At 37.7% G+C, this 18159-nt stretch overlaps 2 protein-coding genes across 6 annotated transcripts in view; one reads left to right on the forward strand and one right to left on the reverse strand.

Moving 5' to 3' along the window:
• LOC102699121 (E3 ubiquitin-protein ligase RNF19A) overlaps positions 1–4894 on the forward strand; it is a 41864-nt gene extending 36970 nt beyond the window's left edge. For 2 of the 3 annotated variants that reach the window (XM_015352512.2, XM_015352497.2), the window contains exons 8-10: positions 904–1104; positions 1836–2025; positions 2598–4894. In XM_015352512.2, the coding sequence (XP_015207998.2) occupies positions 904–1104; positions 1836–2025; positions 2598–2781 (575 nt within the window). In that variant the 3' untranslated portion in view covers positions 2782–4894. The remainder of the gene's footprint in view (positions 1–903; positions 1105–1835; positions 2026–2597) is intronic. The other variant, XM_006626097.3, reaches the window with a different exon arrangement.
• On the reverse strand, positions 656–16108 carry LOC102682213 (mannose-binding protein C-like). 3 transcript variants are annotated; one of them, XM_069197741.1, is made up of 6 exons: positions 15808–16108; positions 14393–14624; positions 13404–13493; positions 12762–12833; positions 3916–3978; positions 656–1085 (listed from the first exon to the last, which is right to left on the reverse strand). In XM_069197741.1, exons 2-5 carry the CDS (start codon positions 14613–14615, stop codon positions 3929–3931), a joined length of 435 nt encoding a protein of 144 aa, XP_069053842.1. In that variant the 5' UTR covers positions 14616–14624; positions 15808–16108; the 3' UTR covers positions 656–1085; positions 3916–3928. The 3 variants fall into 3 exon arrangements, with proteins under 3 accessions (XP_069053842.1, XP_015208176.1, XP_015208168.1); XM_015352690.2 differs by lacking the exons at positions 656–1085; positions 3916–3978 and adding an exon at positions 8739–10073 and having other exon boundaries at positions 14402–14624; positions 15808–16094; XM_015352682.2 differs by lacking the exons at positions 656–1085; positions 3916–3978 and adding an exon at positions 8739–10073 and having other exon boundaries at positions 15808–15991.
• Positions 16109–18159: the final 2051 nt, after the last annotated feature.

Raw genomic sequence — 18159 nt, forward strand, 5'->3', positions numbered from 1 at the left:
AGTAATTGAAAAGCACTGAAGTGAATTAGGTAATAAATGATCTAATACTAATTTAGTACTAATAAATGATCCACATAAACTACTGTCATCAAAATGTGATTTTTAGATGAGAAAATAGTATATCTGCTGGCATATTTGTTACTTACATATTGTATGTTTTTTTAAATGAGATTTATATTTAAATAATAAATTTACATTTATTTTAGAGATCCCATAGAACATGAGCATTGTAATTATATCTAATAATAATAAAAATAATTCTGTAATTATATCAGAATACCAATTTACAATTGTAAACATGCAACTCCAATAGTTTTTTTCCTCACACTGTAGTCTCCAATGGGATAAAATGGGATCAAAAGAGTTGAAGATGGGATTCCTGTTTTCTTTCAGGAATAGGAGTGCCTGCCTTCAGTCTATATTTTGTGAAAATTTCACATACACTTTAAAAAGTGTTTGGGAAAGTTTAGTTTTACTAAAAAAGGGTTTGCCAGACTCAAATTTCTCCAAGACAATAAGGAAGGTTTCATACTCTTCAAAATGCTTATTAAACCTCTGCTTTCAGCTTTACGGTTTGTGAAACTCAGTTTTAATTTTGCATAAAGTTGAAAAGTGTTGGACAACCAGTTAATGAGTACAGACCATAGCTCATAAATAAAGCTTTTATTTTTTTATTATTATTTATAATGTTTATTATTTCATTTTCAAAGCTCCATGTATTTATCTCTGGTTAGATTTTCCAAAAAATAAAAACAGTATTGCAGCCTTTGCATAAAAAGGTTTACCACGAGTTATTTTTAAGCGTTTCTTGATTTCCATATAACATTGATGCTGTACACTAAAATGTTTCCAGGGCTGGACATGCATACTGTACTAAAACCTCCAGAAAAACTGTTCCTGTAGGTCTCCTATGGAATAAAGTGGGATCAGAATCGTTGAAGATGGATGAAGATTTCAGTGGTTCTCTTACAGGAGTTGGAGTGCCACTCATGATGACGTATGTATACGGAGTCGTCCCCATGTCTCTCTGTCGGAATGGCTGGTGCTTGGGTCAGAAGGATCAGCCGGAGCCAAGGAAAATACACCTGGAAGATTTAGCCAACTGTAAGTGTCAGTCCGGATGTCAGCACCACAGGCTTCGAACGAAGGGGGACATACGGCCCTTCTAGCCTGTTTGGTAGTTGGTAGTTATAGGGCCTCGTCTGTTTCCTGAATGAAGCTGAAATATCAGCTTCAGTCACATGGCTGGGTAGCCTGTGCCATACATCCACAAACTGCATTCCCATATCGGGAGTCAGACCCATTCCACCTGGGTGAAAATCACAAGTACTAGACAGTACAGGAGAACACGGCATTCCTGTTTTGGGAGTTGGACCCAGATTACCTACAGTAGATAAAAAACCTGGAATCCTTACTAGTTTACCGTATTGGTTACATGTATACTAGATGTCGAAATTACCCTGGGTTATGTAACATTATAGAACCAAAGTTAAAGAAACTGCAGGAAATGAAACAGTGTGTTCACTCAAAGTAACTGCTTGTTTTTACAACCAGTTGATTGAACCAGGTGGTGCAGTAATTGCTGGAGTCACTGTAAGGCAAACCTGGAGTACAACATGGAAAATCAAACTCCAGATAATGTACAAAAAACTGCGTTGCATGAATGGAAATGTGAAATTCCAAATAAAATGTTTACTGCATGTGCACATTGAGGATAGAAATCCACTTTCTACCTCATTTTTTAAATGTTTTCTTTCATGTTGAATTTCTTAGCATTTCAAGGTTGCGAAGGGACCTCGTAAATATCAAATAGATCTCTCTGTTGTCTGATGCAGTCAGTGACCATTGGTCTGGTCAGCCCAACCTAGCGGTCAGTGAGGCCAGTGTCCATGAAGCGAGCATGCTCCCCAGCACCAGCAGAAGTCACGCAGACAGGGAGAGTGGCAAAGAGCAAGACAACCAATCAGCAAGCACCGTAGCCCTGGCAGGAAGTATGTTCAGTGACACACAGGACCCTTCCTTAAGGTGAGGTTCCATATTTAAGGTTTCTGCTTAAAACATGCTGTTCTGAGATGATCACATACTACATGTGTATTATTGTTCTTGTTTCATTATGTTATTTATTGTTCAAGTTTGTAACCATCATCTTTGCTTTAAACACAGGTGTTTTAATGCTGGACCACGGATGTTCAGAACCCTATTTTCATAGGTGAAACCTACAGCATAAAGCAACAGCTGTAAATTCCTACTCTTATTCCCACACAAGCCTTTTTTTCACACTGTATCTCTTAAATTATAGATCAAATAAAGGTAATCTAGCCTGTATTAATTAATTTGTCAATAATATTCTCTTAAAACCAAATCTCTAGTTAAGTGAAATAATATACTAGACATTTATAGATTAATTGTTCTGGTGCATAACCCTAATATGTATTTTTTAAACTGTTATGGCCAGTTGTTCTAGATTACATATCCACCCTTTCGAAACTGACTATTTGTGTTTGAAGACTTGGCTCTCCAACAGCAATGCGAACACCTGTGTGCAAGACTTTTTTTTTTTCACGCTCCCAACCCGTTGATTTATATTGCCATTCCAGAGAGGGCACCAACATCGAGGTGCAGGTGGAGATCGAAGCCCACCCCAGAGAAGGGCACGAGCAGAGCCTCAGCAGCATCCTGTCCAGTCAGAGCCTGTCAGTGGAGTCCCTGGGGTGTTCGCGAGAGCAGCTCTGTGGGACCGAGCTGGGCAGAATGGCAGCGCCCGAAACAAACACTGTTTAAGACATACGCTGCCGATTACAGCTGCTTCCCCACAACCTGCCGAGACGCACAGCAGCCGGCTGCTTCCACACGAGCCAGCTGATTCGAAATGTGCTGGATGGCTATTGCAAACTGTCAGTTTGATTCCACTGAGGAGCCACAGACGAAGGCTTTGCCCGGCTCAAATTTCTCCCAGATAATGAGGAAGGCCTAGTACTTTCCAGAGTACTTCCAAACTACTGTATTAAATCATTGCTTTCAGATTAACGGTTTGTGAAACTCACAGTTTTAATTTCACATAACCTTGAAAAGCCTTTTGACTACCAGTTAATGAGTACTGGCTTTTGCCCGTTTTTATTTAACTGTATTTATTATTTAATAGCTCTTTCAAAGTTCTGTGGATTTATCTCCAATAAGGTTTTCCAAAAACAATATTCCGATCTTTGCATAAAAAAAGTTTACTGCATGAGTTCTTTTCATGCAAAGAAGCATTTCTTGGTTTCCATATAACAGTATATGCTGTACACTGATCAAATGTTCCCAGGGCTAGACGTGTATACTGTAACAGTACTAAAAACTCCATAAAGCCACACACAGATTTGCTTGAATTTCCAACCTCCAAATTTGGAGCTAATGTCCAGGAATCATGGACCAGAGTATCCATAGCTTCACATTGAAGATCATCACTCTACAAAATTAAATGAAATTTAAAATTAACTATAATTCTTTTAGCATGTTTGTGGTTTTTCCTGGTTTCTTGATGATTTTATGATATGGGTGCCATATCATACATACCACGAGACATTTACTTTGGTGTTCTGAAATAGTTTTTCAAAATGTTAGAATAAGGTAGGCATGGATATTTGCAAGGCTGTAGTTTGAGTAAATCTTTGCCTTTTCTGGTATGAAAATTACAACACTATAAGTTAGCCATAAACCCCTTATCACCCTTTTGCTTTTGTTCAAAGCAAATTTGTGAAGTCTTTGGTTACTTCATATTGTCCCTAGTTACCTTTCACAAAGAATTGCTAATTTATTTGGCTTATGCTTTTATCCAAAGCAACATACATTTGCACACATTTATACATCTGGGTATTTTACTAGAACAATTTGTTAGAAATACTTCGCTCAAAGATGCAACAGACTGCATCTCACCTGGGATTTGAAACTACAACCATCCAGTGACATGTCTGGATCCCGAACCATTGCTCCACACTGCTGTTAAGAGAAATGAGATCATGTTAAATCAGACTGAAAATAATCGCTGTGTTCCCCAGAGAGCACAGTTCAAAGAATTTGTGGTATAGTATTATTTTCACAAACATTTTTATAGAAGGGGGGCAATGGGTCCCTGGGTTCAATTCCGGAACTGGAGTGTTATCGGTGTGAAGTTTGTGTGTCCTCCCCCTGTTTGTGAGGGTATCCTCTGGGTCCTCTCATTTTCTCCCAGTGTACTGGTAGGTTAATTGGTTTCTGGGAAAACTGGCTGTAACTGTGTGTGAGTGTCTGTGTGTGATGGACTGGCGACTAGTCCAGGGTATACCCTGCATTACGCCCATTGCTGGCCAGGACAGGCTGTGGCTCCCCCATGACCCTGAACTGAATAAAGTGGTTAAAAAAATGGATGGATGATGTAAAAGAAAAAAATCTATACTTAAGTCTTACAAATCTGAATAAAATTACGAAGTGGTAATGTCAAGATATCCCGTTTATGAAGGTTTAACTGGGAATGTGATTTTTTTTAAAAACATGCATGGGATTTTTCTTTACCTTTTCATTTTTGGTATATTGTAAATAGCAGCCAGCGAATCGAGTTTTGTTTAGTTTATTCCTAATTTGTAAACCATCTGAAAATAGATATTCTGAAGATTCCAGATATCCCCCCAAAATATTGAAATGACTTGATTTCAGTTCTTTATAAACTCCTCGTACTAGTATAAAAATATTGTGATTGTCCCTGCAATGAAAACAAAGGTTATCCATTCTATACCATATTTTGCTTAAAAATATGCTAGCTGTTCAAACAAATGTATGTGATTAGAGAGAGTGCGACATTATAATGGGCCAGGAACTGCAAGTCAGAGAAGTGCTGGTTTTGCTGTGTTCATAATGCAATTAAAATCTGCAGTAAACACTTGCATTGTCATTGCATTTTGTAATCCCCAGGACATACCATGCAGTCTTGTTCTGATGGGCACTGTGGTACAAATGGTGGATATACAGGGCTGGAAATGCATCCTTCATTGCACAGTAGTTTGATCTTTTTCAGGGTTTGCACGCTGCATGCTCTTGTATATGTACGTCGCCATCAGATACTGGATTTTTCATTCTTGTTACCGTTGCAGACACCCGTGTGCAGATAAAATTAACCGGTAAACCAGTAAAGGTTAATTCCACACTGCAACATGGAGTGAAAGAAAAAAACACAAAGGTTCAGTTGTTGAGCATTCTTGAAACGTGTCAAGGCTCCTCAACAGCTGAACCTGCTCCTTTGCAGCCAACATGTGCTGACACAGCTGCTCACTCGAACTTCCGAAGATGTGAGTATGTTTTAGATGTTCAGCTTTCTCCAGCTGCAGTGAATTTCTGTAAGAGCGTACAGCTTGTAAATCATGATTATACTGCTTTGCAACAAGAATCATACTTACATGCTTGGGTATTTCTTTAAAATTGAACACCAAAGTAAAACTGAAGTATGCTTTGACTCTGGAAGTCCGTAGTGACCTGAAGTATGATACCGACAGACTAAAATAAATTATGGTTAATCACAGGGTACCTAAGTGTCCGGACTGTTCATTTTACAAGTATTGTTTAAAAGGGTTGTGTCAGTCATTTGTATTAAATAATGAAATGAAATAAAGGATAGTTTTTAGAAATAGGATTATGCACACTTTATTTTGTAATCAACTCCCCCTTTTTTAGATTGTAACACAATCTTCTGCTTTACCCTTTAGGTAATCAATTTAGTACAATTATCATGTTCATGCATGGCAGGAGATGCTTTTAAATAAATGGGATGCCAAGGAAATTATGAAGAACAAAAGCTCTCTCTCCTGACATTACTATAAAATCCTTTAAGTAGGGATTTATTAGAAAAGTCAAATTGATACATTTTCCAGCAGATGGAGCCAAAATCATTTATGAAGTTTTTGTTTTTCATTTTCTCTGCTCAAACCAGGTTTCTATTAGGATTTTGGAAACTTTGAAACACAGAATCATTATATCGTTTTACAAGGAGAAACCTCTATTGTGTAACATTTCCACCTTAGTTCGTGGTGCCTTTTTGATGCCAACATGATTTTTCTGTAACATACAGTGCTATTGCATTTTGTCTTTATTTTTGTATAGAAGTGAAGCAGCTAGAAGCCAACATCTAGCATACATAAAATTTTCAAGCTTCACTTAAATTGGAAGTCACATTGTCTTAACTAAGCCATATAAAATACAACTGTTTGTTATGGTATTTCTAACCCTCACTCTATCCTGTGACTATTCCTAACCCTAGACTTTCTCATTATAAATTAGATCATTCCAGGAAATCAGCAAAAAAAAGACAGAAACCCTTCACAAAGTAAACAATAGTCTCATTACTGCTTACTGTACTTCCTGTGTTTGACAATTTTAAATAAATTCCTGCATTAAATTGTTGAACATATTACCACAATTGGGGTGGACCTCCCCTTAAACTTTATAAATTTAATGGTACAGCTACATTTTTACATGTGATTTAAAATGTAGTATGAGTGGTGTTTTGGAAATTGCATTGGATTTTTTTTGGTGGAATTGATAATAAATGACTTCATTCTGTGTTCCTCAAATTTATATCAATTGTCGCATATTCCAAAATTAAAATGACCGTAGTATTTTTTAAATGGGACTTGGGTTAGATTTAGACTTTCTGTGAAACATGATTCACTGTTATACTGTATCTAAATTTTTTCTGTGAAATGTCCCTTATTTTGCATTCTGTTAGACTTGTACATTTAAACCTTTTTCATTAATTTAAGAAAGCCTTGAGTAAGTATTGGAATGGAACAAAATGCTTTGGAAATCAACATGATATTTTTTAAATAAAGGAATTACGTTTTTTGTGTTCTCCACAAGCTTCTGCACTGCACATTTTATAAAATTAATTTTACTTCTTCATCTGCCTTATAGATTACCCCCAATAACTTAAGAATAACAGCTGGTTATGAAAATAATGCAATAATATATTTTAATAATTATATAAATAATAATTATATAAAGATGTAATGTTATAGAACTGAAGTATAGTACAGTTTGATATAAAGTACAGCAGTTTATGCAGTACGGTATATTAATGTAGCACGGTTTACAAATTTGTTAATGCAATACTACAGCTGAACGTAAGTATGACAAGTCAGATGGACTGAATATCCACATTTGCGTTCTATAAAACTGAGTTTTGAGGAGCTAGGAGTGTGAAGCTGTGCATCCCAAGTATTTGTCGGTATTTAGTTGCATTACAGCATGACGAGAGAGGAGGAGTGGGCATAGGAAGTTAAAGAACAAGGAAAGGCCCAAACAGTGAGTCATCATAAGAAATGATGTGCTGGTATGTGGAAAGGCTGTACAGTATGTATAACATAGAAAGGAGCAGGGTGTTTGAAAATAGTCATCATTGAATTAATTTTGTTACCTGTACAAGAATTTCGGATCAGAACAATTATACAAAAAAAATATTAAAAGTAGCCTGATACTGGCATTGAAGAGTTAGTATTTGACTGAATAACCAAGTTCAAGTTCGTGCACGTCTGAAGCATAGTGACTAGACATCTGTAATGGCAGTTTCTTGTTCTCCTAACTTCCCAGAAATGATGATACTGTTTAAGCGGGCAGGGCTCTTGAATGGACTGATGTTTTAAGACTTGGTGTCAGTTGTATTAGGACTAGACATTACTTCCGCATTACCTTTCAGGAGAAGAGTAATGTTGTAAGGGCCTCCACTCTGTGGACATGGGTCCGATACCATGAGGGTCATGGGGGAACCAGTGCCTATCCCAGCAAGCAACAGGCAGGGTACACCGTGAACAGGACGGCAAGTCCGTAGCAGGCCACACACAGATGTAAACATACTGTACACACATTCTCACCAGGGGCAATTTTCACAGAAGACAGTTAACCTACCAGTAGGTCTTTGGACTGTGGGAGGAAACAGGAGCACCCTAAGGAAACCCACCTGAACAAGGGGGAGGACATACAAACTCCACACAGATAGCACCCCAGGTCCAGAATTGAACCCAGGACCCCAGTGCTACATGGTTACAATGCTTACCACATTGCACTACAGTGCTGCCCTGGATTAATTACTGTATGTGCCATGTATTTGCCATTCCAAAAGCTGGCATGAACTTTCTCAGCACTAAAGATTCCTGAGATCAGTGATCAACTTAAAAAAAATCCAGACCATATGCCACTGAAACCAGAATCCAAGTAGATTAGAAAATAAGATCCAGCAGACTCCAGCTCCAGCACTTGGTGACTATTACTGTGTGTCCCTGGAAGCACTGTAGACCTTCCTAAACAGAAGGTCCTGAGTATGGTGGCTCTGTGGCTAAGGATCTGCGCCTGTGGCTGGAAAGTTGCCGGTTTGTATCCTACGGCTGGCAGAGGAAACCTACGCCGTTGGGCCCCTGAGCAAGGCCCTTAACCCCAACTGCTCCAGGGGTGTCGTATATATGGCTTATCCTGCGCTCTGACCACAAGATTCTCCCCCTGTCTGTGTGTCTCATGGAGAGCAAGTTGGGGTATGCGAAAAGACAAATGCCTATTTTCAAGAAATTGTATATGGCCAATAAAGTGATCTTGTATATCTTATATTGAGAAAGCAGTTTTTCTGCACCATGCGACTCCTCCACTCTCTAATCATTCTAAATATGAAGTTAGGATCTCTATCCTGGGCCTTCTGTTGCTGTGATTTTGGACTAATAAATAAGTTGATTTTAACAGCATTCTGATTCATGATTGTAATTGGACTTTATTTTGGCTCATGTGGTCACAGTATGTGGTGTTACAGTGAGTTCTCACATATACTAATCAGTTGTCTTCCCGTATTTTATAAATGTGTCCAAAAGCAAATTAAAAAGGTATGTTGCACTGCATGATAACATTGGTTTACAGGTTACTATACAGCCAGCCCTTAATGTATTTAACAAGAACATAAAGTTCCTTTGTGTTTTTCTGGTAAAAACACACATTAGGTTCTTTTGCATACATAACTTCCTCATACAGTAAATCCTTCTTGGAAACCTGGAGTACATTTTTAAGGAAATGGCAAACATTTTGCATCATATAACATATTTTGCAAAATATATCAATTCAGTGGTAAGTGAAGAGATGACACATTATTTGGTGTTTCTAATCTTTAATAATTTTAAGTGATGTTCTATGTTTTCAAATTGTTAATCCATCCATTTTCTAACCATTTTATCTAGTACAGGGCAGCAGGGGACACTGGATCCTAGCCTGGCAAGCGACAGGCTCATGGTGAAGACACCCTTAATGGGAAGCCAGTCCATCTCAGGGCACACACAGACACACACCCTTATCCCAAGGCCTGTTTTTTCCAGGATCCAAATAACCTACTGGTACATCATTGGAGAGAACGAACAAAACTCCACTCAGATTAGCACTCTGGGAACTGGACCCAGTGCGCATTGTTGTGAAGCAATGCTAACCACTTCACCATAAAGCCACCCAAAATTGACTAAATATATGCTTAATAAATGCACTTGTCCATTTTCCAAGAAATAAAACAAACATAACACAAAATATATAAAACATTATAATATTATATAAATGGTAGTAAAAAGAAACATTTCTTTGACAAGCAAAAGTATTATTATAAAAGCAATGATTGCTTTTCCACAAACAAGTAGAACAATCCGAAAAAAAACAACAGAATATTTATGTTTCTTTTTAGAACTCACAAATTATGATATACTTTAGATCACATGGCACATCGTTCCATATTCCAGTTGTGAGTATTATAGCACAGTCTTCTTTTCCCTTAAAGTTATTGGGTTCACCATCTTTCCAACTGGTAAATTGAAGAGGCTTATTTTCCAAGTCCACAAATGTCCCTTCGGTGGTTCTGTCATTTGCTCCAATGTAGGCGTACTGAGATTCAGCGAGAAACTTCGAAAGGGCATTATTTTCCACTTGGCTTCCTGGCGTGGCTATTTTTCCACCAGCATCTCTGCATATCTTTAATCCTTGTTCAAAAGTGCCAGGCTCCTTATTGGACCCAAAGTATTTATTACCAGATCTTCTGAAGAACTGAAAGTGTGCAGCTTCAAAGAACACAAAAATATTAATAACTGCTCCCATACAAAAAGTCCCTATTTAACAGTATCTGTGTACAATAAATACAATTAAACAAAAAGATGGTTCAGACAAAGAATTTCATGGAAGCCTTTAATACCACTTTAGATTAATGTTTACAAATACTATTTATGAACAACGAATATACAGTATGTCTGGAATTCAGCAGCCATGCTTTGTTATCAACTTCAAAATCCTCATGCTCACCTATAAGGCTCTGCACGGCTTGGCACCTCAGTACCTGTCTGAGCTACTGTCCTCCTTCTCCCCATCTCACAATCTTTGCTCATCAAATTCGGGTCTCCTGTCTGTCCCCCAGACTCGTCTACACTCTGTGGGAGACAGGATCTTCTCCTGCTATACCCCAATGCTCTAGAACTCTATCCCAAAGGATATCAGAGAATCTCCTTCCTTGAGCTCTTTTAAGTCTAGACTCAAAACCTTTTTTAAAAAGGCTTTTATTTCACTGTTTCTGTGTGCCCCTCTGCTCCACTGTACCCCTACTTTACTCCTTGTATTCCATATTCTATAATTGCAACCACTTATGAAGGAGCTATTTTAAAATAAAGTTTATTTTTATTATTTATTGTAGTCCCGCCACAGCAACAGACTATTATATGGAAGGGATATTGTTAATGTATGGACACTTCCTCCCATATTATACTCTGAACTATGTACAGTAGCTCTAGGAAAGTTTTTGTTTGCCTCACAATTGCATCCCTAACCAGGTTTCTCCATGCCTAGTTATTTAGTTTGGAGTCACAGTTTGATTTAGGCAGAGTCTAATTGCTTTGCTCGTCTTGATGGTCCACTTCACCATTTTCAAGGAAATCTTCACGTTTTTTTAAATGTTTTGTACCCTTCTGTCCAGCCTTTAAACAACTTTATCTCTGACTTTGTTTGAAAGCTCTAGGTCCTCATAGCTGAATGTTTGCTTACATTTCAGTATTTGTTAGGGGACTACGGTGACCTTACAGAGATATAGGTATTTTATCTGTAAAATCATGTGAAGCAGTATTATTGCACACATACAGTATACAGGCCACTCAACTAATTGAGTTATTCATTAAGGTAATTTTGTGCATGTGTGTTAATTGAGGTTTATCACAGAAAAACATTTGAATTTTTATGCAGTTTTGACTTTTCATTATTCTTTCATTATTCTTACATATCAATTATCTATTTACTTCTTTATTTTTTGATTTGACAAATTGGAGAAGGTTGTACCATGACTGAAAATTTTAATGCAACACAATATGAAAAAAGTGCAGAGGTCTGAATACGTTTACTTGTACTCTATAACCTATGACATAGCCATTTCCAATATTTGGAATTATATCAATTCTGCTTCCAAATATAACCTACTGTAACTATCAAATTATCCACTTAAATTTCCTTCACAGAGTGTAAACCCTGATAGCCAGTAACATCTGAAGCTCAACATGTGACAACAGCTCGTGTTTTTCCAATACAAATGTTAATCATTTATCTGTGCAGACTTTGAAAAAAAGAGATTTTATTCATATTAACCTTTACTGTACACAATTTAATATATGTTTTGAATATTGAAAGTCGAATGGCCATCCACAAACTTTGAAATGACAGTAAAATTATAGCTGTACTAAGTTTGATACATTCACAAGGCATTTTACTTCCTTAGAATTACAGTGGGGCAAAGAAGAACACAAATGAAGTGCTCTATAACCAAAACGTCCCTATAGACAAACGAAGACTGCACATACTTTTAATATTATTAATATTGTAACGAATACGCCCCCTGCGCATAACAGGGATCTTGGCTGCCCAGGCTGAGGTAGGTCTTCTTTAGCTCAGCTGGCAAGACCCCTGTTGAGCGATGCCAGAGACCTGGGTTTGCGCCCATGCGGTGAGGGAAGAACTGGGGCAGGGAGTGGTGAGGGCACAAGCTCAAAGAAGTCGAACCCGTCACAATATGAATACAAAACAAGGAATCAGAATTGTGCACAGAGGTTATTTTACCTTCTAATCCCAAATTGAATTTCTAATTACATTGAAATGTGCTTTGTAAATGAAGCAAAATGCGGTTGTTCTTCAGAAAATCATGTGCTGACCATGTACAGTAATTATATCATTTACAATAAATGTAAATAAATGATTGACTATACGTGTTAAATTGCATATGTGTGCGTGTATGTGTTTGATGAGAAAAAAACAGGAAAATATACATAATATATGAAGACTATATATTCCTTTAATATTACTAATGAAAATATAAAACGGAGTCATAATTGTGTAAATCTTGGAAAGCATAGTTCACAAGGGAGGATACACTCTGGATGGGATCCCAGTCCATCTCAGGGCAGACACACAGACAAAAACATGCATTTTCCCAGAAGCCAATTAACTGACTAATATGTCTTTGGACTGTATGAGGAAACCCACATAAATGGAGAACATGCAAAGTTAATAGAGTCAGCACCTGGAATTGAATCCAGGGCTCCAGCGTTGCAAGGTACAGTATCCATGCTAATCTCTATGTCACAATACCACCCTTAAATTTAATTTGAATAGTAATCCCATTGGAAACTCCTTTTGTAGCATTCCTTTTCCTTGTTTAGTGAGTCACTGATAAGTTTATTCTATTCACAGTATGAGTTAGTTTGAAATGACTATCTTACCTTTTTCAAGTCTGGACAAGCTGATTTTAAGCATGTCAACCTCTGACTGCAATTTGTCAATGTATCTTCGTTCTAATATTGCAAAACAAAACAAACAGTCATTTCTGATATGTTATAGTGATAACACTTTATCCTCATCATAATTGCACTAGATAATAATGTAATACTAAACAGTATTTTATTTACAGTTATCCCATTAACAATTGAGATTAGTACAGTAGTTACATGATTTATAAAACCAATAAAACTACTAATGAAGTTTATAATGAAAAATAATTATTTATAAAAGTTTTAGAAATTAAATTGTTAATAGGATGACGTAAGTGTGATACTTCCTATCCTCTATCTTAGATCAATTGCATGTTAGATGAACTATCTTCATCCATTTTTAAATGTATAAACTTTATAAATGCATTAACCACAGCTTTTTATAGATTTATAAAGTGTATTTTTTCTACCCCCATTACCTTCTGCAAATAAACCTGAGAATGGGGTTAGGGGTGTGGTTTAAGCTCTGGTCAAGGTTAATAAAATGAACTAATCTCCTGTACACTTAGATTTTTGTCACATTAATATTAAAACATTCAGAAAAGGCCTTTGCAACCCCTATTCTAAAGAACATAACACAGTAGAAAACTGTACCTGAAGGCCCTGGTTCCCCCTTTTGTCCTTTCATCCCTGCTGGGCCCGATGGTCCAAATTTCCCTGGGGGTCCAAAGGCACCACTTTCCCCTTGAAAGAAACACATGGAAAACCATCCATGGCTATATATACCAACAGGGCCCACTTACTACGTTTGTCTTTTTCATGTTGCATAATCATATTTTCCAGATTATTAGTTGATAGTTACAAGTCTACACACTATCGAAAAAAGCGAAAAATAATTATTTTCTTGGTGTCGTTCTTGGTGGGTTAAACTCCCAGGTTGTCTCGTTTAAAAGAAATGATTTTGTTTGTGATTAAAATAACAATGTAGTTCAAGATTTATGGTGTTTTGCCACCTCTCATCTGCTCGGCATTTCAAGGAGAGTTTTGTGTTTCTAATCCGAAACATAAGAATCCTTTAGTAGTTCCCCACTTACAGCCAGCAGCTACGGTATATCACCCTGCAACTCAGAACTGGCAGCCCAGTGAAGCTCAGCAGGTGTGAACCTGGCCAGTACCTAGATGAGAGATCTCCCAGGAAAACTAAGGCTCCTACTGGAAGACGTATTAGTGAGATCAGTAGGGAGTACTCACTCTGTGGTCTGTGTGGGTCCTAATTCCCCAGTATTGTGATGGGGAGTATACTGGGGCATTAGTATAGTAAAAGGGCACTGTCCTTCAGATGAGACATAAAAACGAAGTCCTAACTCTCTGTGATCATTAAAAATCCCAGGGGATTTCTTGAAAAGAGTAAAGGTGTTCTGACCAAATTTCCCCTGGTCTTTCCCAATCATGGCCTCCTAATAATCCCTGTCCTTTCATTTTCTTCATCACTCTGCTCTCCTCCCCACTGATGAATGGTGAGTGAACTGGTGTATTTTGGCTGCCGTTGCATCATCCAAGTGGTGGTGCTGGATAAGAGTCCCCATTACCTGTAGTGGAGTGTCCAGAAAAGCACTATATAAGTGTAAGAATATTTTTATTACCTTTCTCACCCTTTTCCCCTTTAAGACCACTTGCTCCATCTCTTCCATCTTTCCCATCTCTCCCATCCCTTCCTGGAACTCCATTGTTGCCGGGGGAGCCTGGAATTCCTGGGTACCCTGAGCAGGTGGATGTCGGGGCTTCAGCAGCCAGTCCAGGACAGAGCTCGAGAAGGAGCAGGGTAACTGACGTGAGCAGGACAGGCCATCGCCTGGATAGGGGCATCCTAGATGACTGAACAATGATCAATATGGCATGATCATGAATTTAAATAGTCATGTGTCTCACACAATACAGAAGAGCAAAAAGAAAAAAAAGATCTTTCAGTTATAAAGCCTTGTTCAGGTGAGTTCATAACGGAAATCCGGGGTGAGGGATAAACCACAAATCCTGCCAGCCACCAGCTAGTCTAGGTGATAATTCCTGGTCTTTCCATTCAGCCCCAAACCTTAGTGATTCCACCTTCCTGACCAGCATCAGACCTTCCTCATTAGTATGACCATGATGGTCAAGCAGGGGTTAAACAGTAATTATATTTCAGCTGATATAATTTAAATATAACATTATACAATGTATTACAGTTGAATTTTATTACAGGCTTGTATTTTCAGAAAAAGAAAGATATAAAGGCACAATCAATTAATGCAAAATTCAACATATTCTTCCTCCTATGTAATTAAACATTAAGTTCTTTCTTTTAACTTAAGGTTTGTCTTGTGCCTTGAACAATTTATTTTTAAAAGTTAACCAAGTGTTTTCAACTCAACTCATGCACCGGTTATATTTTGTCTTAATCTACTTTTCTTAAACTCGATAACATACTGTACCTTCAGATTCTGGTTATCCATTCTTACACCAACTTACTAAGAAGCTGAGATGTAGATGGGCTGAACAGTCTACACTGCTTTACAAACATGACTGTGTTGTTGAGACTTCACCTCTTAAGTTTTAAACTGCATGCCCATTGTAATTACTGTCTCTCAGTGGCTTAACTGCCTCTTTTCTTTTCACATCACCCGATCACTTGAAAGCACTACCAACACAAGCACTGCCCTTGCGTGTGTTCTGACAAGCTGGAAAGAAGACAGTCAATGTTTATTACTACCATTTCCTCAGCCTCAGTCCTTCCAGTAATGTTTCCCAATCTATATAACAGAAACCAATCTTATTAGCCTTCTCTTTTTTTACATTATTTTTAACAACCACAAAATATACAACGAAATAATGTATTTGTTCGTAATAAGTCTACAGTATTTTAATTAAGATTTTTCCATAGAATGAAATACAGTATACGTATCTGTATTTTCCTAATTTTCTGTCATGCTGTGACTATATAAATATTTATGTATGAAGAGGGAGATAGAGATAAATCATCTTTGTGTATCTGAAGCTGTAATATAACAATCATCATACTCACGGTTGCTGCTTTGTTGCAGTATTCAGAGGTGACGTCTTCCAAGTCAAGTCAAGCTAATGATGATTTTTTGTTGCTTAGCTGTAAAAATGTTGTTTGAACACTCCTACTCAGGGGGTGGGGGCCCTGCGTAGACCATGTTGGACTGAAGCCTGTATCTTCTCATACTAATCTAGTCTGGTGAGACAAGGAGTGATGTTCTGTTGAGAGAATCTGGTTTCTTTCTTTCTTGATCTGTCAGTATCGGTTGATACCAGCAATTCCCAGCTCTAAGTGTGCATGTGACAGTTACACAAATAGGGTCCAAAGCTTCACATCCTACCACTGTCAAAGACTGTTCATGTGCAACATAATGGAAACTAATAATATCTTCTATTTATAAGGCACCTTTCCAAACCAAAGCATGCTGTACAGTACATAGCAAAAAAGTAAAAGAAAAAAATAAACATGAGAAGACATATATAAAGATGGAATGTGGGGCAATCAGACATAAACACTGGTAAAGAGGAGAGGTTTGAGTTTGGATTTTAAGAGAATGAAAGAATTTGTCTCTTGCAAGGTCTGAGAAAAGGCATTTCATAATAATAAGCAGCAACACTAAAGGCATAATCACCAAAATCTGTGATTTAGTCCTAGGTACAGTGAGCAGTCTCTACTGAACAGAGTTATGGGTGGTAGTGTAAGTGTGGGATTCCTCTACCAGTATATTTTGCTGTTTTAAAGTCAAACTTTTAAAGTCTTTTAAGGTCCAGAAAGTATTGAGCACAAGGTTGGACTACATAGTTTACGGAACACCTATCCATCTCAAAGTACTCACAGTGAAGAACAACCGAAGGCATGTTGTAACCCTCCTCTCTGTGCCTTGGCATCAATGTGCTAGTGAAAGAGAAGACTGTCATACCACTGATTCTGTTAACAACTGTGCTTTGTCTGCTGGTTGGTCTAGAAACAGAAATTCAGTGGCAAAGTAAATTTCAAGATTGTCAATAAGCATACATTTCTATTCCTATCAAACTCACAAACCTGAAAAAAGATGCTTTTCTCAGTAGAAATACTGCGTGAACACTCCCACTCAGGGGCTGGGGTCCCTGCGCACACCGTGTTAGTCTAATATGGTGAGACAAGGAGTGATGTGCTGTTGAAAGAATCTGGTTTCTTCCTAAACATTTTTGTTCTGCTTTTCTATCACTATTGTTCTGTCAATGTCATTTGATATCAGCAATTCCCAGCTGTAGCATGTGACAGTTACACAAATATGGCCGAAAGCATCACACTCCTACCATTGCCCGAGACTGTGGATGCTGTGAGAGATATAAATATCTAGAAACATACATCTTTGTGTATCTGAAGCTGTAGTATCATAATAATCATCGCTGGCTTACAGAATCGAATGTAGTATTTTTTCCCTTTTAATTTCAAACGCCAAAAATAGAAGAAATGTAATAGAAAGAAGCCTTATTGTAAAAATAGAAAGAATATTGATGGAAATACTCATTAAGTTTTTGAAGCCATCTTTGCCATTCATTCCTCATCAGAAAGTTGCTTGTTTCTGATCCTGGATGTGGTGACCTGTGGCCTCTCCAGGAAGTATTGGATATAAGGCAGAACTTCAGCCTTTATCGGACACCCATCTGTAGCAAGGTACTCACAGTGAAGCTACAAGCACATTTTAGGAACATGGGAAGAACATGTAAACTCCACACCGAAAGCATGTTGTAACCATCTCTCTGTCCCTTGGCATCAATGTGCTAGTAGAAGAGAAGACTGTCATACTGTTCATTCTTTAGACAATTAATATTCATCTACTGGTTGGTCTAGAAACAGAAATTCAGTGACAAATTCAATTTAAAACATGTGTATACGGCTCTGTTTCTGTCTAACTCACAAACCAGAGAAAGATGTCAGTTTGATTTTCAACTAAATTAATCTTTTTGTCATTGTTATATCTGATGATCATTACTATTATCTAGAGTGGTCAATATTTCCTCTTCTGTAGTCTTGCTATATTCCTAATTTGTCTGCACAAGGTAGATTTCACTAACCCTACTATGATTTCAGTTATTTGATCAAACTCTAATATAAATAAATGAACTGACGATGATTACTAAGATGCTTAGTAATTAGAGAGTATGCTTAGTAGGCTTTTATTCGACTGTCTGAGAACATGATGTTGTCGGGCAAAGATCGGCACAAAACGGTGCAGTGTTCAGACATTTGACCAGACACCAGAAAAGTGTGGTGAAGGGGGTAGGGAGGAGAAAGGAGTGGGCTAGTTTAAAAAGAGGCAGAGGACAGGGACTCTGGGCTCAATTTCTGGATGGCTAGCTGACATCAGGAGACCGGAAAGAAAAACAC

The sequence above is a fragment of the Lepisosteus oculatus genome, chromosome 2, assembly GCF_040954835.1.
Source record: "Lepisosteus oculatus isolate fLepOcu1 chromosome 2, fLepOcu1.hap2, whole genome shotgun sequence".
NCBI lineage: Eukaryota > Metazoa > Chordata > Actinopteri > Semionotiformes > Lepisosteidae > Lepisosteus > Lepisosteus oculatus.